General features: G+C 44.3%; 2 protein-coding genes across 10 annotated transcripts in view; one reads left to right on the forward strand and one right to left on the reverse strand.

Annotated features, from left to right (window-relative positions):
- The window catches only part of hsf1 (heat shock transcription factor 1), a 105148-nt gene extending 92533 nt beyond the window's left edge, over positions 1–12615 (reverse strand). For all 9 annotated transcript variants that reach the window (XM_041184199.1, XM_041184203.1, XM_041184197.1 and 6 more), the window contains exon 1: positions 12223–12615. In XM_041184199.1, coding sequence (XP_041040133.1) covers positions 12223–12318 — 96 coding nt within the window. In that variant the 5' untranslated portion in view covers positions 12319–12615. The remainder of the gene's footprint in view (positions 1–12222) is intronic.
- A 374-nt stretch (positions 12616–12989) lies between these two features.
- Positions 12990–26810, forward strand: part of bop1 (BOP1 ribosomal biogenesis factor) — a 188915-nt gene continuing 175094 nt past the window's right edge. Inside the window, exon 1 of the mRNA XM_041184195.1 lies at positions 12990–13095. Within this exon, the coding sequence (XP_041040129.1) occupies positions 13003–13095 (93 nt within the window). The 5' untranslated portion in view covers positions 12990–13002. The remainder of the gene's footprint in view (positions 13096–26810) is intronic.

Raw genomic sequence — 26810 nt, forward strand, 5'->3', positions numbered from 1 at the left:
CAGGACAATGCAACCTGCTTAATTGGCACATCCACAAACATTCACTCCCTCCACCACTGACACAGTAGTGGCAGTGTGTACCATCTATAAAATGCACTGCAGGAACTCACGAAGGCTCCTTAGACAGCACCTTCCAAACGCACAATCACTACCTTCTAGAAGGACAAGGGCAGCAGACAGATGGGAACACACCACCTGCAAGTTCCCTTTCAAGCCACTCACCATCCTGACTTGGAAATACATCACCATTTCTTCACTGTTGCTGGGTCAAAATCCTGGAACTCCCTCCCTTATACTGCTGTGGGTATACCGACACCACAAGAACTGCAGCAGTTCAAGGCGGCAGCTCACCACCATCATCTCCACCTTCTCAAGGCCAGTTAGAGATGGGCAACAAATGCTGGCCTAGCAAGCCACACCCACATTCCATAAATGAATTAAAAAGATCAGAGTCCCAAACAGATTTTTCCCTTCCTAACTAATAGGAGACTTGGGCCGAGTTGTAGTTTCTCTCATGCCAGCTCTGAAGAAAGGTCATGCACTTTATTTATTTATGAGATGTGGGAGTCGCTGGCTAGGCCAGCATTTATTACCCATCATTAATTGCCCTTGAGAAGGTGGTGAACTCTTTTGTCCATGGCCAAACCAAGGCTTGAAACATTAACTCTGTTTCTCTCTACAGATGCTACCAGACCTGATTATTTCAGATTTCCAGCATCTGCAGAATTTTGCTTGAATGGCATTTCTAATCAGTTAACCATAATTCAGACTGGGCATTAAAACTGAGCCAACATTTCAGGCACACTCACTTCATCAAAGCAGCTATTAAAGGGACTCTCATTTTTAAAAATTAGATTGCAAAGAAAGAGTTGCGGCGTACAGACAGCTTGCGTGGAAATATTCCAATGACAATTGAACAGTGAACAATTAGACTATAATGTTTAGTTTTTCTTGTACCATCAATCCTCATTATTTACTTTGTCACAGAGTCAGAGGTCTACAGCACAGAAAAAGACACTTCGGCCCATCGAGTCTGCGCCGCTCAAACAAGTACCTAACTATTCTAATCCCATTTTCTAGCACAGGCCCATAGCCTTGTATGCCATGGCATCGCAAGTGCACATCCAATACTTCTTAAATGTTATGAGGGTTTTTGCTTCTACCACCCCTTTAGGCAGTGAGTTCCAGATTCCCACCACCCTCTGGGTGAAAAAATTCTTCCTCACATCCTTTCCAAACCTCCTGCCCCTTACCTTAAATCTATGCCCCCTGATAATTGATCCCTCCACCAAGGGGAAAAGTTCCTTCCTGTCTACCCTATCTATGCCCCTCATAATTTTATACACCTCAATCATGTCTCCCCTCAATCTCCTCTGCTACAGGGAAAAATAACCCCAGTCTATACAATCTCTCCTCATAACTAAAACTCTCCAGCACAGGGAACATCCTGGTAAATCTCTTCTGCGCACTCTCTCTAGTGCAATCACATCCTTCCTATAATGTGGATTCCAGAACTGCAGGCAATACTCTAGCTGTGGCCCAACCTGCGTTTTATACAGTTCCAGCATAACCTTTCTGCTCTTATATTCTATGCCTCTGCTAATAAAGGCAAGTATCCCATATGCCTTCTTAACCACCTTATCTACCTGTCCTGCTACCTTAAGGGACTGGTGGACATGCACACCAAGGTCCCTCTGATCCTCAGTACTTCCCAAGGTCTGACCATTCATTGTGCATTCCCGTACCTTGTTTGTCCTGCCCAAGAGCATTACCTCACACTTACCCGGATTAAATTCCATTTGCCACTGATCAGCCCATAGAAACATCGAAAATACGAGTAGGCCATTCGGCCCTTCGAGCCTGCTCCGCCATTCGCTATGATCATGGCTGATCATCCAACTCAATAGCTTGCTCCCGCCTTCTCCCCATATCCTTTGATCCCTTTCGCCCCAAGAGCTATATCCAACTCCTTCTTGAAAACATACAATGTTTTGGCCTCAACTACTTTCTGTGGCAGCAAATTCCACAGGCTCACCACTCTGGGTGAAGAAATTTCCCCTCATCTCAGTCCTAAATGGTCTACCCCGTATCCTCAGACTGTGACCCCTGGTTCTGGACTCCCCCAGCATCAGGAACATCCTTCCTGCATCTCCCCTGTATAGTCTTGTTAGAATTTTATAGGTTTCTGAGAGCCCCCTTCATTCTTCTGAACTCCAGCGAATATAATCCTAACTGACTCATTCTCTCCTCATATGTCAGTCCCGCCATCCCAGGAATCAGTCTGGTAAAACTTCGTTGCACTCCCTCTATAGCAAGAACATCCTTCCTCAGAAAAGGAGACCAAAACTAGACAGAATATTCCAGGTGTGGTCTCATCAAGGCCCTGTATAATTGCAGCAAGACATCCCTACTCGTGTGCTCGAATCCTCTGGCTATGAAGGCCAAAATACCATTTGCCTTCTTTACCGCCTGCTGCACCTGCATGCTTATCTTCAGCAACTGGTGTACAAGGATACCCAGGTTTCGTTGCACATTCATCTCTCTCAATTTATAGCCAGGTAATAATCTGCCTTCCTGTTTTTGCTACCAAAGTGGATAAGCTCACATTTATCTACATTGTACTACATCTGCCATGCATTTCCCAATCACTTAGCTTGTCCAAATCACACTGAAGCACCCCTGCACCCTCCTCACAGTTCAACCAGCTTTGTCTCATCTGCAAATTTAGAAATATTACATTTAGTTCACTCATCTAAATCATTAATATATATTGTGAATAGCTGGGGACCCAGCACCGATCCCTGTGGTACCCCATGAGTCACTGCCTGCCATTCGGAAAAAGACCGGTTTATTCCTATTCTTTGTTTCCTGTCTGCCAACCAGTTTTGTATCCTTCTCAATACACTACCCCCAATCCCATGCGCTTTAATTTTACACGCCAATCTCTTATGTGGGACTTTGTTGAAAGCCTTCTTAAAGTCCAAATAAACCACATCCACTGGCTCCCCTCATCAACTCTACTAGTTACATCCTCGAAAAATTCCAGTAGATTTGTTAAGCATGATTTCCCTTTTGTAAATCCATGCTGACTCTGTCCGATTCTGCCATTGTTTTCGAAGTGCTCAGCTATTAAATCTTTTATAATGGACTCTAGAATTTTCCCCACCACACCAGCGTCAGGCTGACTGGACTATAATTCCCTGTTTTCTCTCTACCTCCCTTTTTAAATAGTGGGGTTACATTAGCTACATCCAATGTGTAGGAACTGTTCCAGAGTCTATATAATCTTGGAAGATGATCACCAATGTATCCACTATTTCTAGCCACTTAATTGCTCTGGGATGTAGATTATCAGGCCCCGGGGATTTATCGGCCTTCAATCTCATCAATTTCCCCAACACCATTTCCCTACTAATGCTGATTTCTTTCAGTTCCTCCCTCTCACTAAATGTTGTGTTCCCCAACATTTCTGGTATGTTATTAGTGTCCTCCTTTGTGAAGACAGAACCAAAGTATATATCTAGTTGGTCAGCCATTTCTTTGTTCCCCATTATAAATTCCCCTGTTTCTGACTGTAAGGGACTTACATTTGTCTTCACCAATCTTTTTCTCTTCACATACCTATAGAAACTTTTAGTCAGTTTTTATGTTCCCTGCAAGCTTACTCTCATACTCTTTTTTCCCCTTGTTAATCAATCCCTAGAGTCCATTATAAAAGATTTAATAGCTGAGCACTTCGAAAACAATGGCAGAATCGGACAGAGTCAGCATGGATTTACAAAAGGGAAATCATGCTTAACAAATCTACTGGAATTTTTCGAGGATGTAACTAGTAGAGTTGATGAGGGGAGCCAGTGGATGTGGTTTATTTGGACTTTAAGAAGGCTTTCAACAAAGTCCCACATAAGGGAATTCTTTGCTGAATTCTAAACTGCTTCCAATCCTCAGGTCTCTTGTTTTTTCTGGCCAATTTGAATGCCTCTTCCTTGGCTCGAATACTATCTCCAATTTTCCTTGTAAGCCATGGTTTGGCTACCTTTCCTGTTTTACTTTTGTGCCAGACAGGAATAAACAATTATTGCAGTTCACCCATGCGCTCTTTGAATGTTTGCCACTGCCTATCCACCGTCACCCCTTTGAGTAATGTTTCTCAATCCATTCTAGCCAACTTGCACCTCAGCCCGTCTATATCCTCCTGTAATCTTAGGCTATCCTCCTCACTATTCACCACCACACCAATATTTGTGTCATCCGCGAACTTACTGACCAACCCTCCTATATTCAAGTCCAAATCGTTTATATATACCACAAACAGCAAGGGACCTAACACCAATCCCTGTGGAACCCCACTAGACACAGGCACCCAGTCACAAAAACACCCCTCGACCATCACCCTCTGCTTCTTGCCGTTCAGCCAATTCTGGATCCAAATTGCCTTGGATGCCATGGATCCTTACCTTCGTTATCAGTCACCCACTCAAGGCCTTATCAAAAGCCTTGCTGAAGTCCAAGTAGACTATGTCAAATGCATTGTCCTCACCTACACACCTGGTCACCTCTTTGAAAAATTCAATCAAATTAGACCATAAGACATAGGAGCAGAAGTTAGGCCCTTCGGCCAATCGAGTCTGCTCCGCCATTCAATTATGGCTGATAAGTTTCTCAACCTCATTCTCCCACCTTCTCCCCATAACCTTTGATTCCCTTACCAATCAAGAACCTATCTATCTCGGTCTTAAATACACTCAATGACCTGGCCTCCACAGCCTTCTGTGGCAATGAATTCCATAGATTCACCACTCTCTGGCTAAAGAAGTTTCTCCTCATCTCTGATCTAAAAGGTCTTCCCTTTACTCTGAGGCTGTGCCCTCGGGTCCTAGTCTCTCCTACTAATGGAAACATCTTCCCCATGTCCACTATATCCAAGCCTTTCAATATTCTGTAAGTTTCATTCAGATCCCCCCTCATCCTTCTAAACTCCATCGAGTATAGACCCAGATCCTCAAACTTTCCTCATACGTTAAGCCTTTCATTCCTGGGATCATTCTCGTGAACCTCCTCTGGACCCTCTACAGGGCCAGAACATCCTTCCCAAAATTGCTCACAATATTCTAAATGTGGTCTGACCAGAGCCTTATAAAGCCTCAGCAGCACATCCCTGCTTTTATATTTTAGTCCTCTAGAAATAAATGCCAACATTGCATTTGCCTTCCTAACTGCCGACTCAACCTGCAAGTTAACCTTAAGAGAATCCTGGACTAGGGCTCCCAAGTCCCTTAGAATTCCAGATTTCTGAATTTTCTCCCCATTTAGAAAATAGTCCATGCCTCTATTCTTCCTACCAAAGTGCATGACCTCACACTTCCCCACGTTGTATTCCATCTGCCACTTCTTTGCCCATTCGCCTAACCTGTCCAAATCCTTCTGCAGTCTCCCTGCCTCCTCAGTACTACCTGTCCCTCCACCTATCTTTGTATCTTCTGCAAACTTAGCCAGGATGCCCTCAGTTCCTTCATCTAGATCATTAATGTATAAAAAGTGAAAAGTTGTGGTCCCAACACTGACCCCTGCGGAACTCCACTAGTCACCGGCCACAATCCTGAGAAGGACCCCCTTATCCCCACTCTCTGCCTCCTGCCAGATAGCCAATCTTCTATCCATGCTAGTACTTTGCCTCTAACCCCATGGGCTCTTATCTTACTGAGCAGCCTCCTGTGCAGCACCTTGTCAAAGGCCTTCTGGAAGTCCAAGTAGATAACATCCATTGGTTCTCCTTTGTCTAACCTGCTCGTTACCTCTTCAAAGAATTCTAACAGGTTTGTCAGGCATGACCTCCCCTTGATGAAACCATGCTGACTTTGCCCGATTTTACCATGCACTTCCAAGTATTCTGAAATCTCATCCTTAATAATGGACTCTAAAATCTTACCAACAACCGAGGTCAGGCTAATTGGCTTGTAATTTCACGTCTTTTGCCTCACTCCCTTCTTAAACAGGGGGGTTACATTACTGATTTTCCAGTCCTCTGGGACCCTCCCTGACTCCAGTGATTCCTGAAAGATCACCACTAACGCCTGCACTATCTCTTCAGCTATCTCCTTCAGAACTCTAGGTGTAATCCATCTGGTCCAGGTGATTTATCCACCTTCAGACCTTTCAGTTTTCCTAGCACCTTCTCCTTGGTAATGGCCACCAAACTCACCTCTGCCCCCCGACTCTCTTGAACTTTGGGGATGTTACTCGTGTCTTCCACAGTGAAGACTGACGCAAAGTACCTATTCAGTTTTTCCGCTATTTCTTTGTTCTCCACTACTTCTCCAGCGTCATTTTCCAGCGGCCCACCCACTTTTGCCTCTCTCTTACCCTTTATATATCTAAAAAAACTCTTGCAATCTTCTTTTATATTACTGGTTAGTTTACCCTCATATTTAATCTTTTCCCTCCTTATTTCTTTTTTAGTTGTCCTTTGTTGGTCTTTGTAGGCTTCCCAATCCCCTGGTTTCCCACTGCTCTTCGCCGCATTGTATGGTTGGTCAGACCCCCCCTTAACAAAACCATGCTGATTGTCCTTGATTAATCCCTGCCTCTCCAAGTGTAGATTAATCCTGTCTCTCAGAATTGCTTCCAATAGTTTCCCCGCCACTGAGGTTAGACTGACTGGCCTGTAGTTCCCTGGTTTATCCCTCCCTCCCTCCCTTCTTGAATAACGGTACCACAATGGCTGTCCTCAAGTCCTCTGACACTTCTCCTGTGGCGAGAGAGGTATTGAAAATTATTGCCAGCGCACCTGCTGTCTCCTCCCTTGCCTCACTCAACAGCCTGGGATACATTTCATCCAGGCCTGGAGATTTATCTACTTTTAAGCCTGCCAGACCACTTAGAACCTCCTCCCTTTTTATGCTAACTTATTTAATTATATCACAGTCCTCCTGCCTGATTCCCATACCCACATCTTCCCTCTCACTTGTGAACACCAACACAAAGTATTCGTTTAGAACCTTAAACATACTAAATATTTCGGTTCTATTTTTGTAACATTTGACGTGAAAAAGCTCTGAATAACAGTGATCAGAAATATTATTCTAATCGCTTTGCACCACTACTTGAATCACATCCCACAAATGCTGGCACTCTGAGTGGCAACTGTGATTCACCCCCAGCAATAATCATACCAAAAATAGCTGTGTAAATAATTTATGTCAGTTGTCATAACCCCAGTTTATATTTCTAGCTCACTGGCTTATTCCATGTCAGCTTTCTATTTGAAAAGATGATAGGTTCATGATTCCACTAACTCTCCCTGACCAAACTTCTGAGAATCAGCAGCTGCCGCCCTGAATGAAAGGTATTGTGTACATTGGAACCTTCAGTGAGAAGAGAATTCGGGCTGGAACAGCAAATGCTGCCAGTGAAAGCATAATATTAATTCAACCGATAGGTCTCCCTCTGTGTGTTTCCTGGCTTCAAGTAGCCACTCTGAGAATCAGGAGACAACATAATCTTGAGTGCCCAGCCTTATTCGGGCCTCATCCAAATGCACTGAACTGTTAATGCTGGATAGCAACTGAAGCCCTGATAAAGCAGCTTAAGGCATCCTATAAAAGTAACAGAGCCTTGAGCTCACAATTAACAACATTCATACCACATAAAACCATCACCAAATCCATCAACATTTCTCGGGGGGTGAGGTGGGAAAGAGGTGTCACCACTGGTGAGAATTTTGGACTGAAACAGCCATATCAACATGTTGGCTACAAAAACAGGGCAGAGGTTGGATGTGATAAGAGGCTCACCTAACCCCTCAAACACTACCTTTAAATCTTAAGTGTGGTGGAATACTCACATTCACCTAGATGTATGTAGGCACACCATTCGGGAAGCTTGACATGATTAAAGATGTAGCAATTCACTTGATTGGCATCCTGCCACTAAACTGAATATTCACCTCCACCACCACACTATTGCTGCAGTATGCACAATCTGAAGGATGCAATACAGCAAAATGCCAAGGTTACTTTGATAACATTTCCCTTTTACTACAACCTCTATGATAAAGGAATGAGCAACAATATAATGGGATTGCCAGTGTCTTCAATTCAGACACCAACCCAACAGACACATAATTGCAGCATGGTCACTGGGTCAATATCCTGGAATTCACTGACAAACACCACTGTGGGAGAGCCAGTCTAAGGACTGCAGCCATTCAAGGAGAAGGCTCCAAACCACCTTCTCAGAGTGACTTGGAACAAATATATTCCAAAAATGTGTGGGGGCCGTAGGTACTTTCCTCCCACCACCCTCCCCACCTCAAATCCAGTAAAGCAATCTCCTCTCTACCTTAGTTAACATAGGCTAAATAAGCACAAATGAAGGGTCAATTCTTCCTGTCCTGCATGGCTCAATAACACATGAAATTTAGGTCAATAAGACACCGGAGTAACTCTGAAATTAAAGCTTGGAAAGGCACCTCAAGCCTAAAGCATAACTGGGAAAACAACACTATACTTTTGAGCAGTTAATTCAAATATCACAAGATATCAGTTACATTTCATTATAGAGTATAATTGTGATGGTTGCATAGTGGCAATGTCACTGGACTATAATCCAGGGGCCAAACGAATGCTCCAGGGGCACGAGTTCAAATCCTGTCATGGCAGTTGGGGGAATTTAATTAATAAATTTGAAATAAAATGCTAGTCTCAATTCATATTGATCATGACACTACTGGACGATACCACTCGGTTCAAGGGCAATTAGGAATGGGCAACAAATGCTGGCCTGCCAGCGATGCCCACATCCAACTAATGAAATAAAAATGGCCAGAGAAACAGGTCGAAATTCAATGACACACATCCCTGCCTATTGCCTCCATCAGGCTTTCACACTAGCCTGGGCCCAACCAAAGATTAGCAACAAGACTGAAACTCATAATTCAAACTAGGAGATCCACTTGGTATTCACTTATGGAATGTGGTTGTGATTGTAACATCAATGTTTATCAGCATGTTGACTTGCCATTAACCTCAAGTTAGTTAGTTAGTTGTCCAGAACCATCAACAGCAAAAGTAAAATCGACTTCCAGGTGTCGGTAAGAACTGAATCAATTTTCATTCGAGAAGAGTAAGAGGTGACTTAATTGAAACCTTTGAGATCCTGAGGGGTCTTGACAGGGTAGATGTGGAGAGAATGTTTCCTCTGGTGGGAGAATCTAGAACTAGGGGTCACAGTTTAGAAATTAGGGGCCGCTCATTTAAGACAGAGATGAGGAGAAATTTTGTTTCTCAGAGGGTTGGTTGTCTTTGGAACTCTCTTCCTTAAAAGGTGGTGGAAGCAGAGTCTTTGAATATTTTTTAAGACAGAGCTCGATAGATTCTTGATTAACAAGAGGGTGAAATGTTATAAAAAGTAGGCAAGGAATGTTGAGGTTACATTCAGATCAGGCATGATCTTATTGAATGACAGAGCAGGCTTGAGGGCCGAGTGGCCTACTCCTGCTCCTAATTCGTATGTTCGTAATGTGGATTTTAATTTCAGGTGTTCCTGCTTTCGTAACAAATGTTGGTCCACCTTGTATAATGTCTGTGTGTATTTTTTTTCTAGGTAAATCTAATCAAGAAACAGGAAAGCAACCAGCTCAGCATGGCTGATTGCTGACCAGTACAGTATCCATGGGCTCATTAAGCATGGGCCCTTGTTTGAACGTGAATGACAACCCCCTGGGGAATATTCACTGTAAAGATGGGACTATTAGTAGAAGCATCAAGCCATTAATATTTGTTTCTCTCCTGGTCTACCTGGAGCTCTAGCATGGATTGCAGGCAAAGTCAAAGCAGAGAAATAAGCCACCTGGAATCATGTGAAGCAGAATATTGTTTTAAAATTATCTATCTACTTACTGCTGCTATTATACACAATCTGTTCTACACATTGCATACTTAACTTATGTATTTATAGAATCATTGGAGGCAGCCCTGTGAAATGCAGTATTTTCACTTCTGCTGCGACAATGTGACTGACTTGTGCTCTCAAACAAGGCCAAGCACACAAGGTATCCCAAGAAGCTGACCACCTATGCTAGCATGTCGTCTGGTCAACAAGGCTTCCTGCTCCTCTCCACAGCCCTGCCATATTTTAAAACGGCCTTTACGATACAAATTTTCTTGAACTGGTAAATCCGTTATTGTTAGCAGAACCTTGCCTTGTGTGAGGAGCTTGTAGTGACTGTTTCAACCATGGGCTTGATCTACAATGCTCCTATAATTCCTAATGTAGTTGCTGTAGATGGAGCTCTAATGTCCCACTTAACCACTGCAGCTAACTAAACCGATTCAAGTGCAAGAAATCTGATAATATTGAGCTGCAATTCTCGAAGCATGTGCTGAACACAAACTCTCAGTATTTTCTCTAGTGAGGTTCACAGCTTCTGGACATTTTCCACTATTGTAAAAATATTCAGAATTCCCAATTCAAATCATCAGACCATTCAATTAATGGTAAGACTTAATTCAAGATGAGGGAGATCAAGTGTGGTGCCATGATAAAACAGTCTAAGCAGGAAGAAAGAAATTTAAGAGACTCTCTTTCTGACAGGTGGCAACTCCTGTTCTAATTTGCAAAGTACAGACTTAAGGCATTGGTGCATCTTGTAACCATGTCCTCATCAGAAGAGACCGAACCAGTGAAATAATGTCACCAACCAGAAATCCTGCTCATTGTTCTCCTTCACCTTACTGATGCAAGTGTAATTTACGCATTAAGAGCACTGATTACTTTTAGATTCAGGGCCCCAGATACACAACTTCGAGATTATTTGCCCACTCACTGCAAATTCCCTGGGGATACTGTAAATGCCAGACAGCTATATTTTGAGGCTAATAACACAATTTGCAAATATTGAAACAAAAGTCAGGACTCAGGCAAAATGCCAGGTGAAAGTCTTCCTTCACTCAAGGTTTGGCAATGCAAGAACCCATCAGAAATTGCAAGACTATGAAGTTTCTTCCAAAAAACATTCTTCAGGCTGTGGGTGTCACAAGCAAGACCAGCAATTAGTGCCCATTCCTGGATGCCCTGGAGAAGGTTGTTGTGGTGGGACTTCTTTTAGAAATGGGCATTACAAACATATGATTTAGGAGGAGGCCACAATGAAGCCACATGGCCCTTTGAGCTTGCACCGCTATTCAATAAGATCATGGCTGATCTGATTGTAACCTCAACTCCACATTCCCGCCTACCCCTGACAACCTTTCACCCCCTCCCCGTGCTTAGCAAGAATCTATCTAGTTCTGCCCTAAAAATATTCAAAGACTCTGCTTCCACTACCTTTTGAGGAAGATAGTTCCAAAGACTCACAACTCTTGGAAAAAATTTCTCATCTATCTTAAATGAGCGACCCCTTATTTTTAAACAGTGACCCCCTAGTTCTAGATTCTCTCTCAAAAGGAAACATCCTTTCCACATCCACCTCGTCAAAACCTCTCAAGTCACCTCTTACTCTTCTAAACTCTAGTGTAGTTCCAGCATTCTGTGATTGTGCAATTCCTGATGGGCAAATGTCTGTATGGGTCACAAAACCAGACCGTTCCAAGTGGAAACAAACAACTCTTCATAAAATACTCTGTTGCCATGGAGTTGTATAACATTGCAGCACACTGTCTTTTTGAGGTTAGCCTTCCATCAGTTCGGCATTTATTATTGCTTACATAACAGGTGGAGGAGAAAACGAATAATGTTTTACATATTAAGACCAGGCGCAGGCCGTTCAGCTCAAGCCTGCTCCACTTTCCAATGACATCATGCTACCAATACAAAACTAAAAGTAGACACTACCAGTTAGCACTAGATTCATAGTCATAATGGATTGTGATAAATATTATTAAAGGAACGAGAAAGCTCCTCACAGTAACAGCTATGAACAACTTTCCTTCTAAAAGTAAACAGAGACAACCATGCACGAAACTGGGTCGGTTGGACAAACACTGATGACCTTGTTTTAAAAAAAAACACTTTCAATCAAAAAGCGAAAAGTTTATCCCACCAGGCAATAAAACCCATTGCATTTAAAAAAAGATCCAGGACGTTAGCATTTTATCCTTTTTTAAACTAATTAACAGACTGTGTTTATTTTAATGCCCACGCCCCGTGTTTGTGTTTTTAAAGATGCGGCCTTGGTTTGGTCAAGGCCCCCACCCCCTCGCGCCCCCGATCTGGTTTACTTACCGCACTCCAGCAGATGAGCTCATTGGTGTCGGGATCTTCGATTAAAGTCCACAGTTTGGTGAGGAAGGCGGGCACATTGCTGCCGTGCGCGTCCATCCGGAACCGGAGACAGGGCCGGGAGGCCAAGCGCCGGATCTCAGCCCCGGGCCGAGGAGGAGGTGCGGCGGTGGGGAATTTAAACACGGGTCAGGGAGGAGGGAGGGGAGGAGAAGCTGCTGGCCTCAACACTCAATGATCTCCGCTTGTGCCTCACCGGACGTGAGAAGTGCTGAAGCGCTCAAAGGAGAAAGAAGGGAAAATAACAAGGACACACGATCTTCTCGATCCTCCAGCAACACTTTATCCCGCAGCTACACACTCCCCGGTAACCGCCGCCATCTTACTCACGCAGCAACTCGGCGCCCCTCCCCCCCTCCTCACACAAATCACTCACTGCATTTACCTCAAATTTTGCAAATTCCCATTTTTTTCTTCCTGCGGCCTCGAAAACAAACCCGCCTGTTTACCCGCGGGAGGTCGTAACGTCTTTCTTAAAAATAAAGAATAAAAATCCTACGTTAACCTTTGACCCGCCGGCCAGCAGCCCATCACGGTTCTCCTTTTGCGGAATAATTTTAATGAAGGAATTTATTTTTGGGGGCTTCTCGCTGTTCGCTCAATTTTTTAAAAAAAGAAACTTACCACGGGCGCAAATAGGAGCATTTTTTTCCTTTGGTTTTATTTCTAATTCGAAGGGTGTTCTGACCTCTGACCTTTCCTCCGGACGGTTCCTGCACTAAGATGGCGGCTGAGAGCATGTCGGAGGCTGCGAAAAGGAACAGTAAAGGTGGTGGAAATAAGAGGCCGATCTCGGGCCTCGAGGAAAAGGACCAGGTCTGTCTGTTTGTATTTTGCGGGCATTTTGTTAACGGTTCTGTGATTGTCAGTTGAAGCGAGGCGAAGCGGGGGAATCCTGCTATCGAAGCTTCTAAAGTGGGTCTGGATGGGAACCCGAATAGGTCTAAGCTGTTTGAGGGTTTCTTTTTCATTTCTCTCCTCTCTCTCTCACACAAACACGTGCGCACAATCCTTTCAATAAACTGGGGGGCGATTCGATATTTGCAAAAAAGGCCTCTGTAGCCCATGCACTACCGAATAGAAAGGAGGTTGTGCTCCTCTGAATGAGGCTGAATGGAGTGAAGAAATCGAGAGAGGAGGTGGTGAGGTGGATTTGCGTGTTGTTGGCATACATGTGAAAACTAGCACTTCGTTTTGGGCAACATGCAGATGAGAAGTAGAAAGGGGCCAAGGTTATGGTACAAAAGTGGGAAGAGAAGTCTCTTGCGGTTCTATAGCTAAGATTAGGTAGATAAGACGAACCAAGTGAAAGCAGTCCCGCCCAATCCACCCAGCTGAATGATGTTGGAGGAGGATGGTGTGATCAACTGTGCTGAAGGCTGCAGACTAATTGAGGAGGACGAGGAGAGAGAGTTGTCACTGGTACATAGGATGTTATTTGTGACTTGATCAGAGCTGCTTCAGTACTATGGTGGGGCAGAAACCTTAGTGGACTGATGCAAGCATAGTTTTTGTGTATAAGTTATGGAGGAGGTAGCACATTAAAGGATCCGGGAGAGAAAAAGGAGGTTGGAGATGGAATGGCAGTTTGCAAGAAAGGAATGGTTAAGGGTGAGTTTTGTTTTACGAAGGTTTTTAGGAGTAGGTGGACTGTGGAATTGAGGCTACAGTTAGCTCAACTATGATCTTATTGAATGGTGGAGCAGGTGCAAGGGATCGAATGGCCTACTCTTGCTCCTAATTCATATGTAAGGGCAATCAGATATAAAGGAGAGAAGGACATAACCTGAGGAGTGTACAATTAACATAGCTAGCATGGAAGCCAGTTAGAGAAGTTTGGTTGTCAGTAGTTCATTGAGAAAAGGGTTGAGAGAGCAGGAGGTGGCTCGATAAGGTGAGCTTGGAGAGGGCATGAAGGGAGATAGGAGCAAAACTAAAGAAAGATATACATTCAGAGCTTGGGCAGATTGGGGGAGGGGATGTTGGGGGGGCTTTAGAGGACATTTGGTCTGATGAGCAAGTGAACAGGAGGGAAGTGGTAGAGGCAGCTGATTAGATGGCCTTGATCTTAGTGCTAAAGAAATCCATGGCCTCCTCGCACTTAATGGACAAAATGAGGGAGAGATACTTAAGACACCCAGGGTTATCTTTGCATTTCAGGATGATTTTAGAATAGTGAGCAGTTTTAGTAGATGAGATGAAGACCCAACATATTTGAGATGGTCCAACAGATCTGGTGGTGAGTGACTAAATCAGTTGCGCACCATATTCATTCAAATCTACATTTCTTGGACTTAATGGAAATGAGAGTCTTACTGGAGAAATGGCTAGGGCAAGAGAGTGATTTTAATGAAGAGGACATCGCTAGAGTGTTGAATGAAAGCTTCACATCTGTCTTCACCCAAGAGAATGAGGATGAAGGTATCGAACTCGGGGAGAGAGACTGCGAGGTTCTTGAGCAAATTGATATAGGGAGTGACAAGGTATTGGAGGTGTTGGCAGGCTTAAGAGTGGAAAAATTTCCAGGTCCAGATGATTTGTGTTCCAGACTGCTGAGGGAGGCAAGGGAGGAGATCACAGGGGCTCTGACCCAAATTTTTAATTCCTCTCTGGCCACGCGGGAAGTGCCAGAGGACGGGAGAACTGTGAATGTGGTTCCGTTATTTAAGAGTTGTAGAGATAAGCCAGGGAACTACAAACCAGTGAGTGTCACGTCAGTGGTAGGGAAACTATTGGAGAAAATTCTGAAGGAGAGAATCTATCTCCACTTGGAGAGGCAAGGTTTGATCAGGGATAGTCAGCATGGCTTTGTCAGAGGGAGGTCATGCCTAACAAATTTGATTGAATTTTTTGAGGAGGTGACCAGGTGTGTAGATGAGGGTAGTGCAGTTGATGTAGTTTATATGGATTTCAGCAAAGTCTTTGACAAAGTCCCACATGGGAGACTTATAAAGAAGGCAAATGGACATGAGATATAGGGTAATTTGATAAGGTGGATTCAAAATTGGCTTAGTTGTAGGAGACAGAGGGTGATGACAGAAGGATGCTTTAGTGACTGGAAGCCAGTGTCCAGTGGTGTACCACAGGGATCTGTGCTGGGTCCCCTATTATTCGCCATTTATACAAACGATATAGATGACTATGTTGGGGGTAGGATTAGTAAGTTTGCGGATGACACAAAGATTGGCCAGGTGGTTAACAGTGTGGTTGAGTGTCTTGGGCTACAGGAGGATATAGATGGGATGGTCAAATGGGCAGAGAAGTGGTAGATGAAATTTAACCCTGAAAAGTGTGAGGTGATACACTTTGGAAGGAGCAGTTTGACAAGGACGTATTCAATGAAGGGCATGACACTAGGAAGTTCTGAGGAACAAAGGGACCGTGGTGTGTGTGTCCATAGATCTCTGAAGGCAGAGGGGCATGTTAGTGGGGTGGTGAAAAAGGTATATGGGACACTTGCCTTTATCAATTGAGGCATAAATTACAAAAGTAGGGAGGTCATGCTGGAGTTGTATAGAACCTTGGTGAGGCCACAGCTGGAGTAGTGTCTGCAGTTCTGATCACCACATTATAGGAAGGATGTGATTGCACTGGAGTGGGTGCAGAGGAGATTCACCAGGATGTTGCCTGGGATGAAACATTTAAGTTATGATGAGAGGTTGGATAGATTTGGGTTGTTTTTGTTGGAGCAGAGAAGACTGAGGGGTGACCTGATCGAGGTGTACAAGATTATGAGGGGCATGGACAGGGTGGATAGGGAGCAGCTGTTCCCCTTAGTTGAAGGGTCAGTTATGAGGGGACATAAGTTCAAGGTGAGGGGCAGGAGGTTTAGGGGGGATGTGAGGAAAAACATTTTTACCCAGAGGGTGGTGATGGTCTGGAATGCGCTGCCTGGGAGGGTGGTGGAGGCAAGTTGCCTCACATCCTTTTAAAAAGTACCTGGATGAGCACTTGGCACGTCATAACATTCAAGGCTATGGGCCAAGTGCTGGTAAATGGGATTAGGTAAGTAGGTCAGGTGTTTCTCACGTGTCGGTGCAGACTCAATGGGCCGAAGGGCCTCTTATGCACTGTGTGATTTTTTTGATTCTGAGGGCATTGAAGGTGGAGTTTAGGGTTGAGCAAATTAGTAGCTGCAGAAATGTTGTGGTGAACAGAGGACAAAAGACAAGACAACATTTAAAAGCATTAATTTTTAAAAACTCATTCATGGGATATGGGCGTTGCTGGGTAGGCCGGCATTTATTGCCCTTCACCAATTGCCTGTGAGAAGGTGGTGGTGAGCTGCCTCTTGAACTGCATGTGGTGTCAGTACACCTACAGTCCAGGGAATTCTAGGATTTTGACCCAGCAACCGAAGGAACGGCAATATATTTCCAAGTCAAGTATGGGAAGGCGGTGACATTGTGGTATTGTCACTGGACTGGTATTCCAGCGACCCAGAGTAATGCTCTGGGGACCTGGGTTTGAACCCACCACGGCAGATGGTGATTTGAACTCAATAAAAAAAATCTGGAATTGAAAGTCTAATGATGACCACAAATCCACCTGGTTCACTAACATCCTTTAGGGAAGGAACTCATCGATCCAGACCCACAGCAGTGTGGTTGGTCTCTGAACAAGGGCAATAAATGTTGGTCTAGTCAGTGATGCCCACATCCCATGAACAAATAAAAAAAAAATATGGTGAGCGACTTGGAGGGGGTGGTGTTCCCATCTATCTGCTGCCCTTGTCCTTCCAGGTGGTAGCGGTCGTGGGTTTGGAAGGTGCTGTCTAAGGAGCCTTAGTGAAGTTTCTGCAGCGTCTCCCCATACACACTGCTGCCACTCTGCGTCTGAGTGAATGTTTGTGGATGTGGTGCCAATCAAGTGGGCTGCTTTGTCCTGGATGGTGTCAAACTTCTTGAGTGTTGTGGGAGCTGCACTCATCCAGGAAAGTGGGGAGTATTCCATCACACTCCTGACCTGTAGATGGTAGACAGGAGTCAGGAGGTGAGTTACTCACTTTCTGCAATCTGACCATAGTGTTTAATTGGTTAGTCCAGTTCAGTGTCTGAAGTAACCCCCAGGATGTTGATAGTGGGGAATTCAGCAATGGTAATGCCATTGAATGTCAAGAGGTGATGGTTAGATTTTCTCTCTTGTTGGAGATGTGATTGCAATATAGATTGTTCTGCCATGACAGCTTGTTCCATAGATCACATTTCTTTATTCAGCAACTCAGTTTATACTTCAGGCAGGACTAAATATTGATCTAACAATAAGAGATACTAGGTAACAACAAGGAACTGACATCCAAGCGGATTACACCCACTTTGTGTCACTGCAGCCCCCATACCCCTATTGCCAGAAGCTTGGTATCTTCAAGGATAAACCGGTGCTAGAGTCTAGTGGCGGGGACACATACCCACTCATTGCACCACTGCTGCATCCGATCTACAGGATGCATTGCAGCAACTCACATGATGACTATGACTGCACCTCCTTCCTCTATGACGTGTATCACTGTGAAGGTAAGAGCTGCAATGTTGTCAGACTTTCATGTTCTGTTCCAAGTCTTGCCCCATCCTTACTTGGGTATAAACTGCCTTTCCTTTGGTCAGTCAATCTGAAAATCTCACGGATGCATCACTGCAGCACCATCACCACGGGATTTTGAGTGTGTCAAGGAGCAGGTCCATCACCACCTTGTGTGGCATCTAGGAACGGGTAATAAATGCAGTATTGTTGTGTTGCTGACATACTGAGAACAAAAGGAAGTACTTTGAGATATATTAAGCACAAAGTCCCTTAGACTTAACAGAAGTGAGAGCCTTATTAAGGAAACTCACCAAGACTCCTCAGACAGCACCTTCCAAACTCATGACCACTACCATCTAGAAGAACAAGGGCAGCAGATGTATAGGAGCGCTTAAGATTCCGGCTGGTATTATTACTGGACAAGGCAGATCCCAGAATTGAACCTGGCTTGATAGATCCTAATTTTACTTTTTTTTAAACCATGGAGAGTATTTACTAAACAGATTCGCAGGAGCCTGCTATTAACTTTTTAACAAAAGGATAAAACATTTAATAACAAGAAACATTAATTATATTACACTAGATAACAAACAAAATTTTTCAATATAGACACCACGAGAACAAATGATTCAAAATCGCTCTTTCCCTTTCACCCCAGCAATAATCTTTACAGACCCAACACTTCAGTGAGGCTGTACCACTGTTTCCACACCAAAGGTAGGGCTGGTTCAGTAGCAAAGAGATTTCTCTTCTACAATTGGTATCTCCCTTGAGGTATTCAGAAAACTCACTCTAAGTTCACCATTACTTTAACTTTAATGCAAAACCAATAGTCTGGCAGCATTTCCAGCTAGAGAGAGAAACTTATATTATATGTCTTCACTTTGTGGTATACTCATACCAACTGTGACGAAAAAAGCTTTCTGTTTCCACCTATCTCCGCGGGTCTCTCTGTGGACCCCTGTTGCTAGACAACAGCAGTTTTTTTCTACCTTAGAGAAGGTTTAACTCCCCTAAGCTACTAATCCCTTTAGTAACCCAGCTCTTCAATTTAAGAGTTGTAAAACCTCATTAATAATTCATGTATACAAACAGGACAGAGAAAGTCCACCTCTCAGAAAACTCTGAACTGAAACCAAAACCCAGGTTTCACCTTTCTTATCACACAAATAAAAAATATAAATTCAACTTAAAGTTATCTCTTATTCCTAACACTCTCAAATGCAAATATAAATTACTTAAAACTATCTCTAGATCCTAACAACAACAACACCTGGAAGTTCCCTCCAAGCCGCTCACCATCCTGAGTTGGAAATATATCACTGTTCCTTCACTGGGTCAAAATCCTGGAACTCCCTCCCGAACAGCACTGTGGGTGTACCTACACCACATGGACTGCAGTGGTTCACCACTACCTTGAGGACAATAAGGGATGGGCAATTAATGCAAGCCTAGCCAGCGCCGCCCACATCCCGTGAATGAATATAAAAGTTTTTTTTAAAAAATACTCTCCGTATCCTAGCAGTTATGTGCCCAGCTGAGAGGCAGCTGACCTGTGGTTAACAGCCACAGTCTGAGCTTTAACCATTTGCCATCACCTCAGCTTTTTGTTGTTGAGCAAGAAAGCTTGCTGTTTTGGAACATGTACATGGATTTTCATAAGACATTTGATAAGAGAGGGCACAATATTGTTGCAGTTATGTCCCTTGACTAGTAATTCAGTGATTATGAATTTAAATCCTGCCAGGGTGGCTTGAGATTTTAATTCAGCTTAAAAAAAAATAAATAGAGATCAAATGCCAGTATCAGCAAAAGTGACCACAACTGTCATAAGAACCCAAAACAAAAACAGAATTACCTGGAAAAACTCAGCAGGTCTGGCAGCATCGACAGAGAAGAAAAAAGTTGATGTTTCGGGCCCTTATGACCCTTCAACAGAACTAGGTGAATCCAAGGAAGGGGTGAAATATAAGCTGGTTTAAGGTGTGTGTGTGTGTGTGTGTGTGTGTGTGTGTGTGTGTGTGTGTGTGTGTGTGTGTGTGTGTGTGTGTGTGTGTGTGTGTGTGTGTGTGTGTGTGTGTGTGTGTGTGTGTGTGTGTGTGTGTGTGTGTGGTTGTTGGGTGGGGGGAGAGAAGTGGAGGGGGGCTGTGGTTGTAGGGACAAGCAAGCAGTAATAGAAGCAGATCATCAAAAGATGTCACAGACAACAGAACAAAAGAACACATAGGTGTTGAAGTTGGTGATATATATCTAAAGGAATGTGCTAATTAAGAATGGATGGTTGGGGAATTAAGGTATAGCTCTAGTGGGGGTGGGGGGAGCATAAAAGATTTAAAAATATTTAAAAATAATAGAAATAGGTGGGAAAAGAAAAATCTATATAATTTATTGGAAAAAACAAAAGGAAGGGGGAAGAAACAGAAAGGGGGTGGGGATGGAGGAGGGAGGTCAGGACCTAAAGTTGTTGAATTCAATATTCAGTCCGGAAGGCTGTAAAGTGCCTAGTCGGAAGATGAGGTGTTGTTCCTCCAGTTTGCGTTGGGCAACCATGTGTCTGTCCTTGGCTTTCTGTGTTGTTGCAGTGAAGCCCAACACAAACTGGAGGAACAACACCTCATCTTCCGACTAGGCACTTTACAGCCTTCCGGACTGAATATTGAATTCAACAACTTTAGGTCCTGACCTCCCTCCTTCATCCCCACCCACTTTCTGTTTCTTCCCCCTTCCTTTTGTTTTTTCCAATAAATTATATAGATTTTTCTTTTCCCACCTATTTCTATTATTTTTAAATATTTTTAAAACTTTTATGCTCCCCCCACCCCCACTAGAGCTATACCTTAATTCCCCAACCATCCATTCTTAATTAGCACATTCGTTTAGATATGTATCACCAACTTCAACACCTATGTGTTCTTTTGTTCTGTTGTCTGTGACATCTTTTGATGATCTGCTTCTATTACTGCTTGCTTGTCCCTACAACCACACCCCCCCCCTCCACTTCTCTCCCCTCACCCAACCCCCCTTCCTTTCCTTCTCCCCTACACACACACACACACACCTTAAACCAGCTTATATTTCACCCCTTCCTTGGATTCACCTAGTTCTGTTGAAGGGTTATGAGGACTCGAAATGTCAACTCTTTTCTTCTCCGCCGATGCTGCCAGACCTGCTGAGTTTTTCCAGGTAATTCTGTTTTTCTTTTGGATTTCCAGCATCTGCAGTTTTTTGTCTTTATGTCATAAGAACCCAACTAGTTCTTTGGTGGTCTGTGGGAGGAAATCTGCAATCCTTGCACAGTCTGGCTTTTATATGATTCTGGATCCACACCAACGTGGTTGGTTCTTAACTGCCCTCTGAAGCGGACCAGCAAGCCAGCAATATCAAACTGCTACAAGGAATGATTTGCAGTTGTTTAAGAAGGCTCGCCATAACCTTCAAGCAACTAGTGATGGGAAGTAAGTGCCAGCCTTAATACCCATGTCGTAAGAAGTTATTTTGAAAAATGAGTTATTGGAGAATATTTCTGCATGACAATTGTTAGCACTTTGATAATTCTGAGGCATGCTCTGGTACAACTTAAATTATTTGCTTTGGCCTGTGTGTGCACTTCAAAGGAACACTAGTTTCTGCAAAATTCTTAATTACACTTTTTTTCTTGCTTGAAAGTTTACCTGGCCTCTAATTTTCAGACTTAGCTGCAATTTTCACATTCATACATTGCTCTTTTTAATGAATATTAAATTTTGCTTTGTCACCCCTCCTTGTCAGAATGTCTCATGTTTCTTAAGAGTAAAGCTAAATTATTCAACTTTCCCAATAGATATGAAACTTTCTTCCCATAGTCTTGCCACAGCTCCAGAATTTGCTCTTAAACCTTGTTTATGGCTATCATAATTACAGTTCAAACATAGGTACTTGGTAGTCAGCAAAGTCAGTGTTTAACCATTTTCAGCTGACGTTGTAGCCTGTTTCAGAAAATGGAGACACTTGCCTTTTTTATTATTCTTTCATGGGATGTGGGCGTCGGTGGCTAGGCCAGCATTTATTGCCCATCCCGAATTATCCTTGAGAAGGTGGTGAGCTGCCCTCTTGAACTGCTGCAGTCCATGTGATGCAGGAAGGGAGTTCCAGGATTTTGACCCAGCGACAGTGAAGGAACGGTGATATATTTCCGAGTCAGGATGGTGAGTGACTTGGAGGGGAACTTCCAGGTAGTGGTGTTCCCATCTATCTGCTGCCCTTGTTCTTCTAGATGGTAGTGGTCGTGGGTTTGGGAGTGCTGTCGAAGGAGCCATGTTGAATTCCTGCAGTGCATCTTGTAGATGGTACACACTGCTGCTACTATGCATCAGTGGTGGAGGCAGTGAATGTTTGTGGATGTGGTACCAATCAAACGGGCTGCATTGTCCTGGATGATGTCAAGCTTCTTGAGTGTTGTTGGAGCTGCAGTCTTCCAGGAAAATGGAGAGTATTTCATCACACTCTTGACTTGTGCCTTGTAGCTGGTGGACAGGATTTGGGGAGTTAGGAGGTGGGTCACTCGTCGCATGATTCCTAGCCTCTGACCTCTCTTGTAGCTGCAGTATATATGTGCCTAGTCCAATTCCGTTTCTGGTCGATGGTAACCCTCAGGATGTTGATAGTGGGGAATTCAGTGATGGTTATGCAATTGAACATCAAGGGGTGATGGTTAGATTCTCTTTTGTTGGAGCTGGTCATTGTCTGGCACTTGTGTGGTGCAAATGTTACTTGTCAGCCCAAGCCTGGATATTGTCCAGGTCTTGCTGCATTTGGACATGGGCTGCTTCAGTACCTGAGGAGTCCCGAGTGGTGCTGAGCATTGTGCAATCATCAGCGAACTTCCCCCCCCTTCTGACTTTATGATGGAAGGAAGGTCATTGACAAAGCAGCTGAAATGATTGGGTCGAGGAAACTACCCTGAGGAACTCCTGCAGTGATGTCTTGGAGCTGAGATAACTGACCTCCAACAACCACAACCACCTTCCTTTGTGCTAGGTATGACTCCAACCAGTGGAAAGTTTTCCCCCTGATTCCCCGCGACTCCGGTTTTGCTGGAGCTGCTTGATGCCACACTCTGTCAAATGTGGCCTTGATGTCGAGGGCACTCTTACCACACCTTGGGAGTTCAGTTCTTTTGTCCATGTTTGAACCAAGGCTGTAATGAGGTCAGGAGCTGAGTGGCCATGGTGGAACCCAAACTGGGCGTCAGTGAGCAGGTTATTGCTAAGCAAATGCCGCTTGATAGCACTGTTGATCACCCCTTCCATTACTGAACTGATGATGGAGAGTAGACTGATGGGGTGGTAATTGGCCGGGTTAGATTTGTCCTGCTTTTTGTGTACAGGACATACCTGTGCAATTTTCCACCTAGCCAGTTAGATGTCAGTGTTGAGGCAGTACTGGAACAGCTTGGCTAGAGGCGCGGCAAGTTCTGGAGCACAAGTCTTCAATACTATTGCTGGAATATTGTCAGGGCCCATAACCTTTGCAGTATCGAACGCCTTCAGCCATTTCTTGATATCACGTGGAGTGAATTGAAGTGGCTGAAGACTGGCATCTGTGATGCTGGGGACCTCCGCAGGAGGCCGAGATGGATCATCCCAAACGGCCTTCTGGCTGAAGATTGTAGCAAATGCTTCAGCCTTATCTTTTGCACTGATGTGCTGGGCTCCTCCATCATTGATGATTGGGATATTTGTGGAGCCTCCTCCTCCAGCGAGTTGTTTAATTGTCCAGCACCATTCACGACTGGATGTGGTAGGGGACTACAGAGGTTAGATCTGATCTGTGGTTGTGCGATCACTTGCTCCTTATGCTGTTTGGAACGCAAGTAGTCCTGTGTTATAGCTTTACCAGATTGACACTTCATTTTTAGATATGCCTGGTGCTGCTCCTGGCATGCCTCCTGTACTCTTCATTGAACCAAGGTTGATTCCCTGGCTTGACGGTAATGGTAGAGTGGGGCATATGCTGGGCCATGAGATTACAGATTGTAGTTGAGTGCAGTTCTGCTGCTGCTGATGGCCCACAGTGCCTCGTGGTTGCCCAGTTTTGAGTTGGTAGATCTGTTTGAAACCTATCCCATTTAGCATGGTGGTAGTGCCACACAACACGATGGAGAGTATCCTCAATGTGGAGGCGGGACTTAGTCTCTACAATGACTGTGCGGTGACTCCTACCGATACTGTCATGGACAGATGCATTTGCTGCGGGCAGGTTGGTGAGGCTGAGGTCAAGTATGTTTTTCCCTCTTGTTGGTTCCGTCACCACCTGCTGTAGACTCAGCTATGTCCTTTCGGACTTGGCTGGTAGTGGTGCTACTGAGCAACCCTTGGTGATGGACATTGATGTCCCCCACCCAGGATACATTCTGTGCCTTTTCCACCCTCAATGCTTCTTCCAAGTGTTGTTTGATGTGGAGGAGCACTGATTCATCAGCTGAGGGAGCGCGGTACGTGGTAATCAGCTGGAGGTTTCCTTGCCCACCATTGACCTGATGCCATGAGACAATATGGGGCCTGGAGTCGATGTTGAGGACTCCCAGGGCATCTCTCTCCAAACTGTATACCATTGTGCCGCCACCTCTGCTGGGTATGTCCCACCATCCCAGGGATGGTGATGGTGGTGTCTGGGACATTATCTGTAAGATATAATTCTGTAAGGATGACTCTGTCAGGCTTGACTAGTGTGTGAGATAGTTCTCCCAATTTTGGCACTAGCCCCCAGATGTTAGTAAAGAGGACTTTGCAGAGTTGACTTTGCAGGTTGCGATTGCCATTGTTATTTCCAGTGCCTAGGTCGATGCCGGGTGGTCCGTCCGGTTTCATTCCTTTTTTGTGACTTTGTAACGGTTTGAGTGGCTTGCTAGGGGTGGGCCTGGAGTCACATGTAGGCCTGACCAGGTAAAGACAGCAGATTTCCTTCCGTAAAGGACATATGGGCTTTTACAACAACAGTTCCATGGTCATCATTAGACTTTTAATTCCAGATTTTTATTTCAAATTCCATCATCTGCTGTGGCGTGATTCCCAGAGCATTACCCTGGGTTTCTGGATTACTCGTCCAGCGACAATACCACCATGCCATCGCCTCCTGTAGGTACACCCATAGTGCTGGTAGGAAGGGAGCTCCAGGATTTTGACCCAGTGACCATGAACGAACGGCGATTATAGTTCCAAGTCAGAATGGTGTGTGGGTTTGAGGGGAACTTGCAGATGGTGGCGTTCCCATGCATCTGCTGCCCTTGTCCTTGTAGTTGGTGAAGGTTGTGCATTTGGAATGTGCTGTTAAAGGAGTATTGGTGAGTTCCTACACTGCATCTTGTAGATGGTACACACTGCTGCCACTGTGTGTTGATGATGGAGGGAGTGACTGTTTATTGTGGTGGATGGCATACCAATTAAGCAGGTTACGTTGTCCTGATGGTGTCGAGCTTTTTGAGTGTTGTTGGAGTTGCACTCATGCAGGCAAGTGGGGAGTATTCCATCACACTCCTTCCTTGTGCCTTGTAGATGGTGGACAGGCTTTGCTGAGTCAGGGGGTGAGACACTTGTTGTAAAATACCCAGTCTGTAACCTGCTCTATAGCCACAGTGTTTATCTGGCTGGTCCGTTCAGTTTCTGGTCAATGGTAGCCCCCAGGATATTGATAATGGTGGATTTAGTGATGGCAATGCCTTTGGATATCAAGGGGAGATGGTTGGATTCTCACTTGTTAGAGAGAATGGAGAGAAGTGCCTGGCTTTGTGTGGCGTGAATGTTACTTGCCAGTCACCAGCCCAAGCCTGAATCTTGTCCCGGCCTTGGTGTGTACAGACTGCTTCAGTTCTGAGGAGTTGCAAATGGTGCTGAACATTGTGCGCTCATCTCCATTTTGGCCTTATGATGGAGGGAAGGCCCAACACTACCCTGAGTAACTCCTGTAGCGTTGTCCTGGGATTGAGGTGATTGACCTCCAACAACCACAACCATTTTCCTTTGTGCTAGGTATGACTCCAACCAGCAGAGAGTTTTCACCCTGATTCCCATTGACCACAGATTTTTATTGAATTCAAATTACACCATCTGCTGTGGCAGGATTCGAACCCAGGTCCCCAAAGCTTTATCCTGGATCTCTAGATTACTAGTCCAGTGACAATACCACTACGCCATGGCCTCTCCACTGGGCCATAAATGCTGGCCTATCCAGCGACGCCCACATCCCATGAACGAATATAAAAAAAATGATCAAATGCCTTTCAGAAATCCAAGTGCACCACATCTAGTTCCCCATTATCCACCTTGAATGTTACTTTGTCAGAAAGCTCTGAGCAGATTAGTTAAACACGATTTCCCTTTCGCTAAGCCATATGATCAAATCGTGATTATCTGAGTATCCTGTCATAGCCTCCTTAATAATGGATTCTAGCACTTTGCCTATGACAGATGTTAGACTAACTAGTCCATAGTTTCCTGCATTCCTTTCTTGTATAAAAGGGTTAAATTAGCTATTTTCCAATCCACTGGAACCTTTCCAGAATCGAAGGAATTTTGGAAGATTATTACAAATGCATTTGCTATCTGTGTTTCCACTTCTTTTAAGACCCCAGGATACAGACCATTCGGTCCAGGGGACTTGTCAGCCTTTAGGTCCAATGGTTTTCCTAGCATTCTCTCCCTGGGTGATGGTGATTGTATTAAGTTAATCCCTCCCTATCATCTCTTGATTTTCAAGTTCCTTTGGGAAGTTTTCCAAGTCCTCTACAGTGAAGACAGACACAAAATACCTATTCAATGCCTCTGCCATTTCTTTGTTTCCCATTATCAATTCCCCAGACTCTCTCTAGAGGACCAATGCTAGCTTTAGTTATTCTTTTCCTATTCAAATACTTGTAGAAACTTACACTTTTTTTTATATTACTAGCTAGCTTTCTCTCATACTCTGCTTTCTCCCTCTAGTATCTTTTTAGTCATTCTTTGCTGGTTCTTAAAATCTTTCTGATTCTCTGACCT

The sequence above is a fragment of the Carcharodon carcharias genome, chromosome 3, assembly GCF_017639515.1.
Source record: "Carcharodon carcharias isolate sCarCar2 chromosome 3, sCarCar2.pri, whole genome shotgun sequence".
NCBI lineage: Eukaryota > Metazoa > Chordata > Chondrichthyes > Lamniformes > Lamnidae > Carcharodon > Carcharodon carcharias.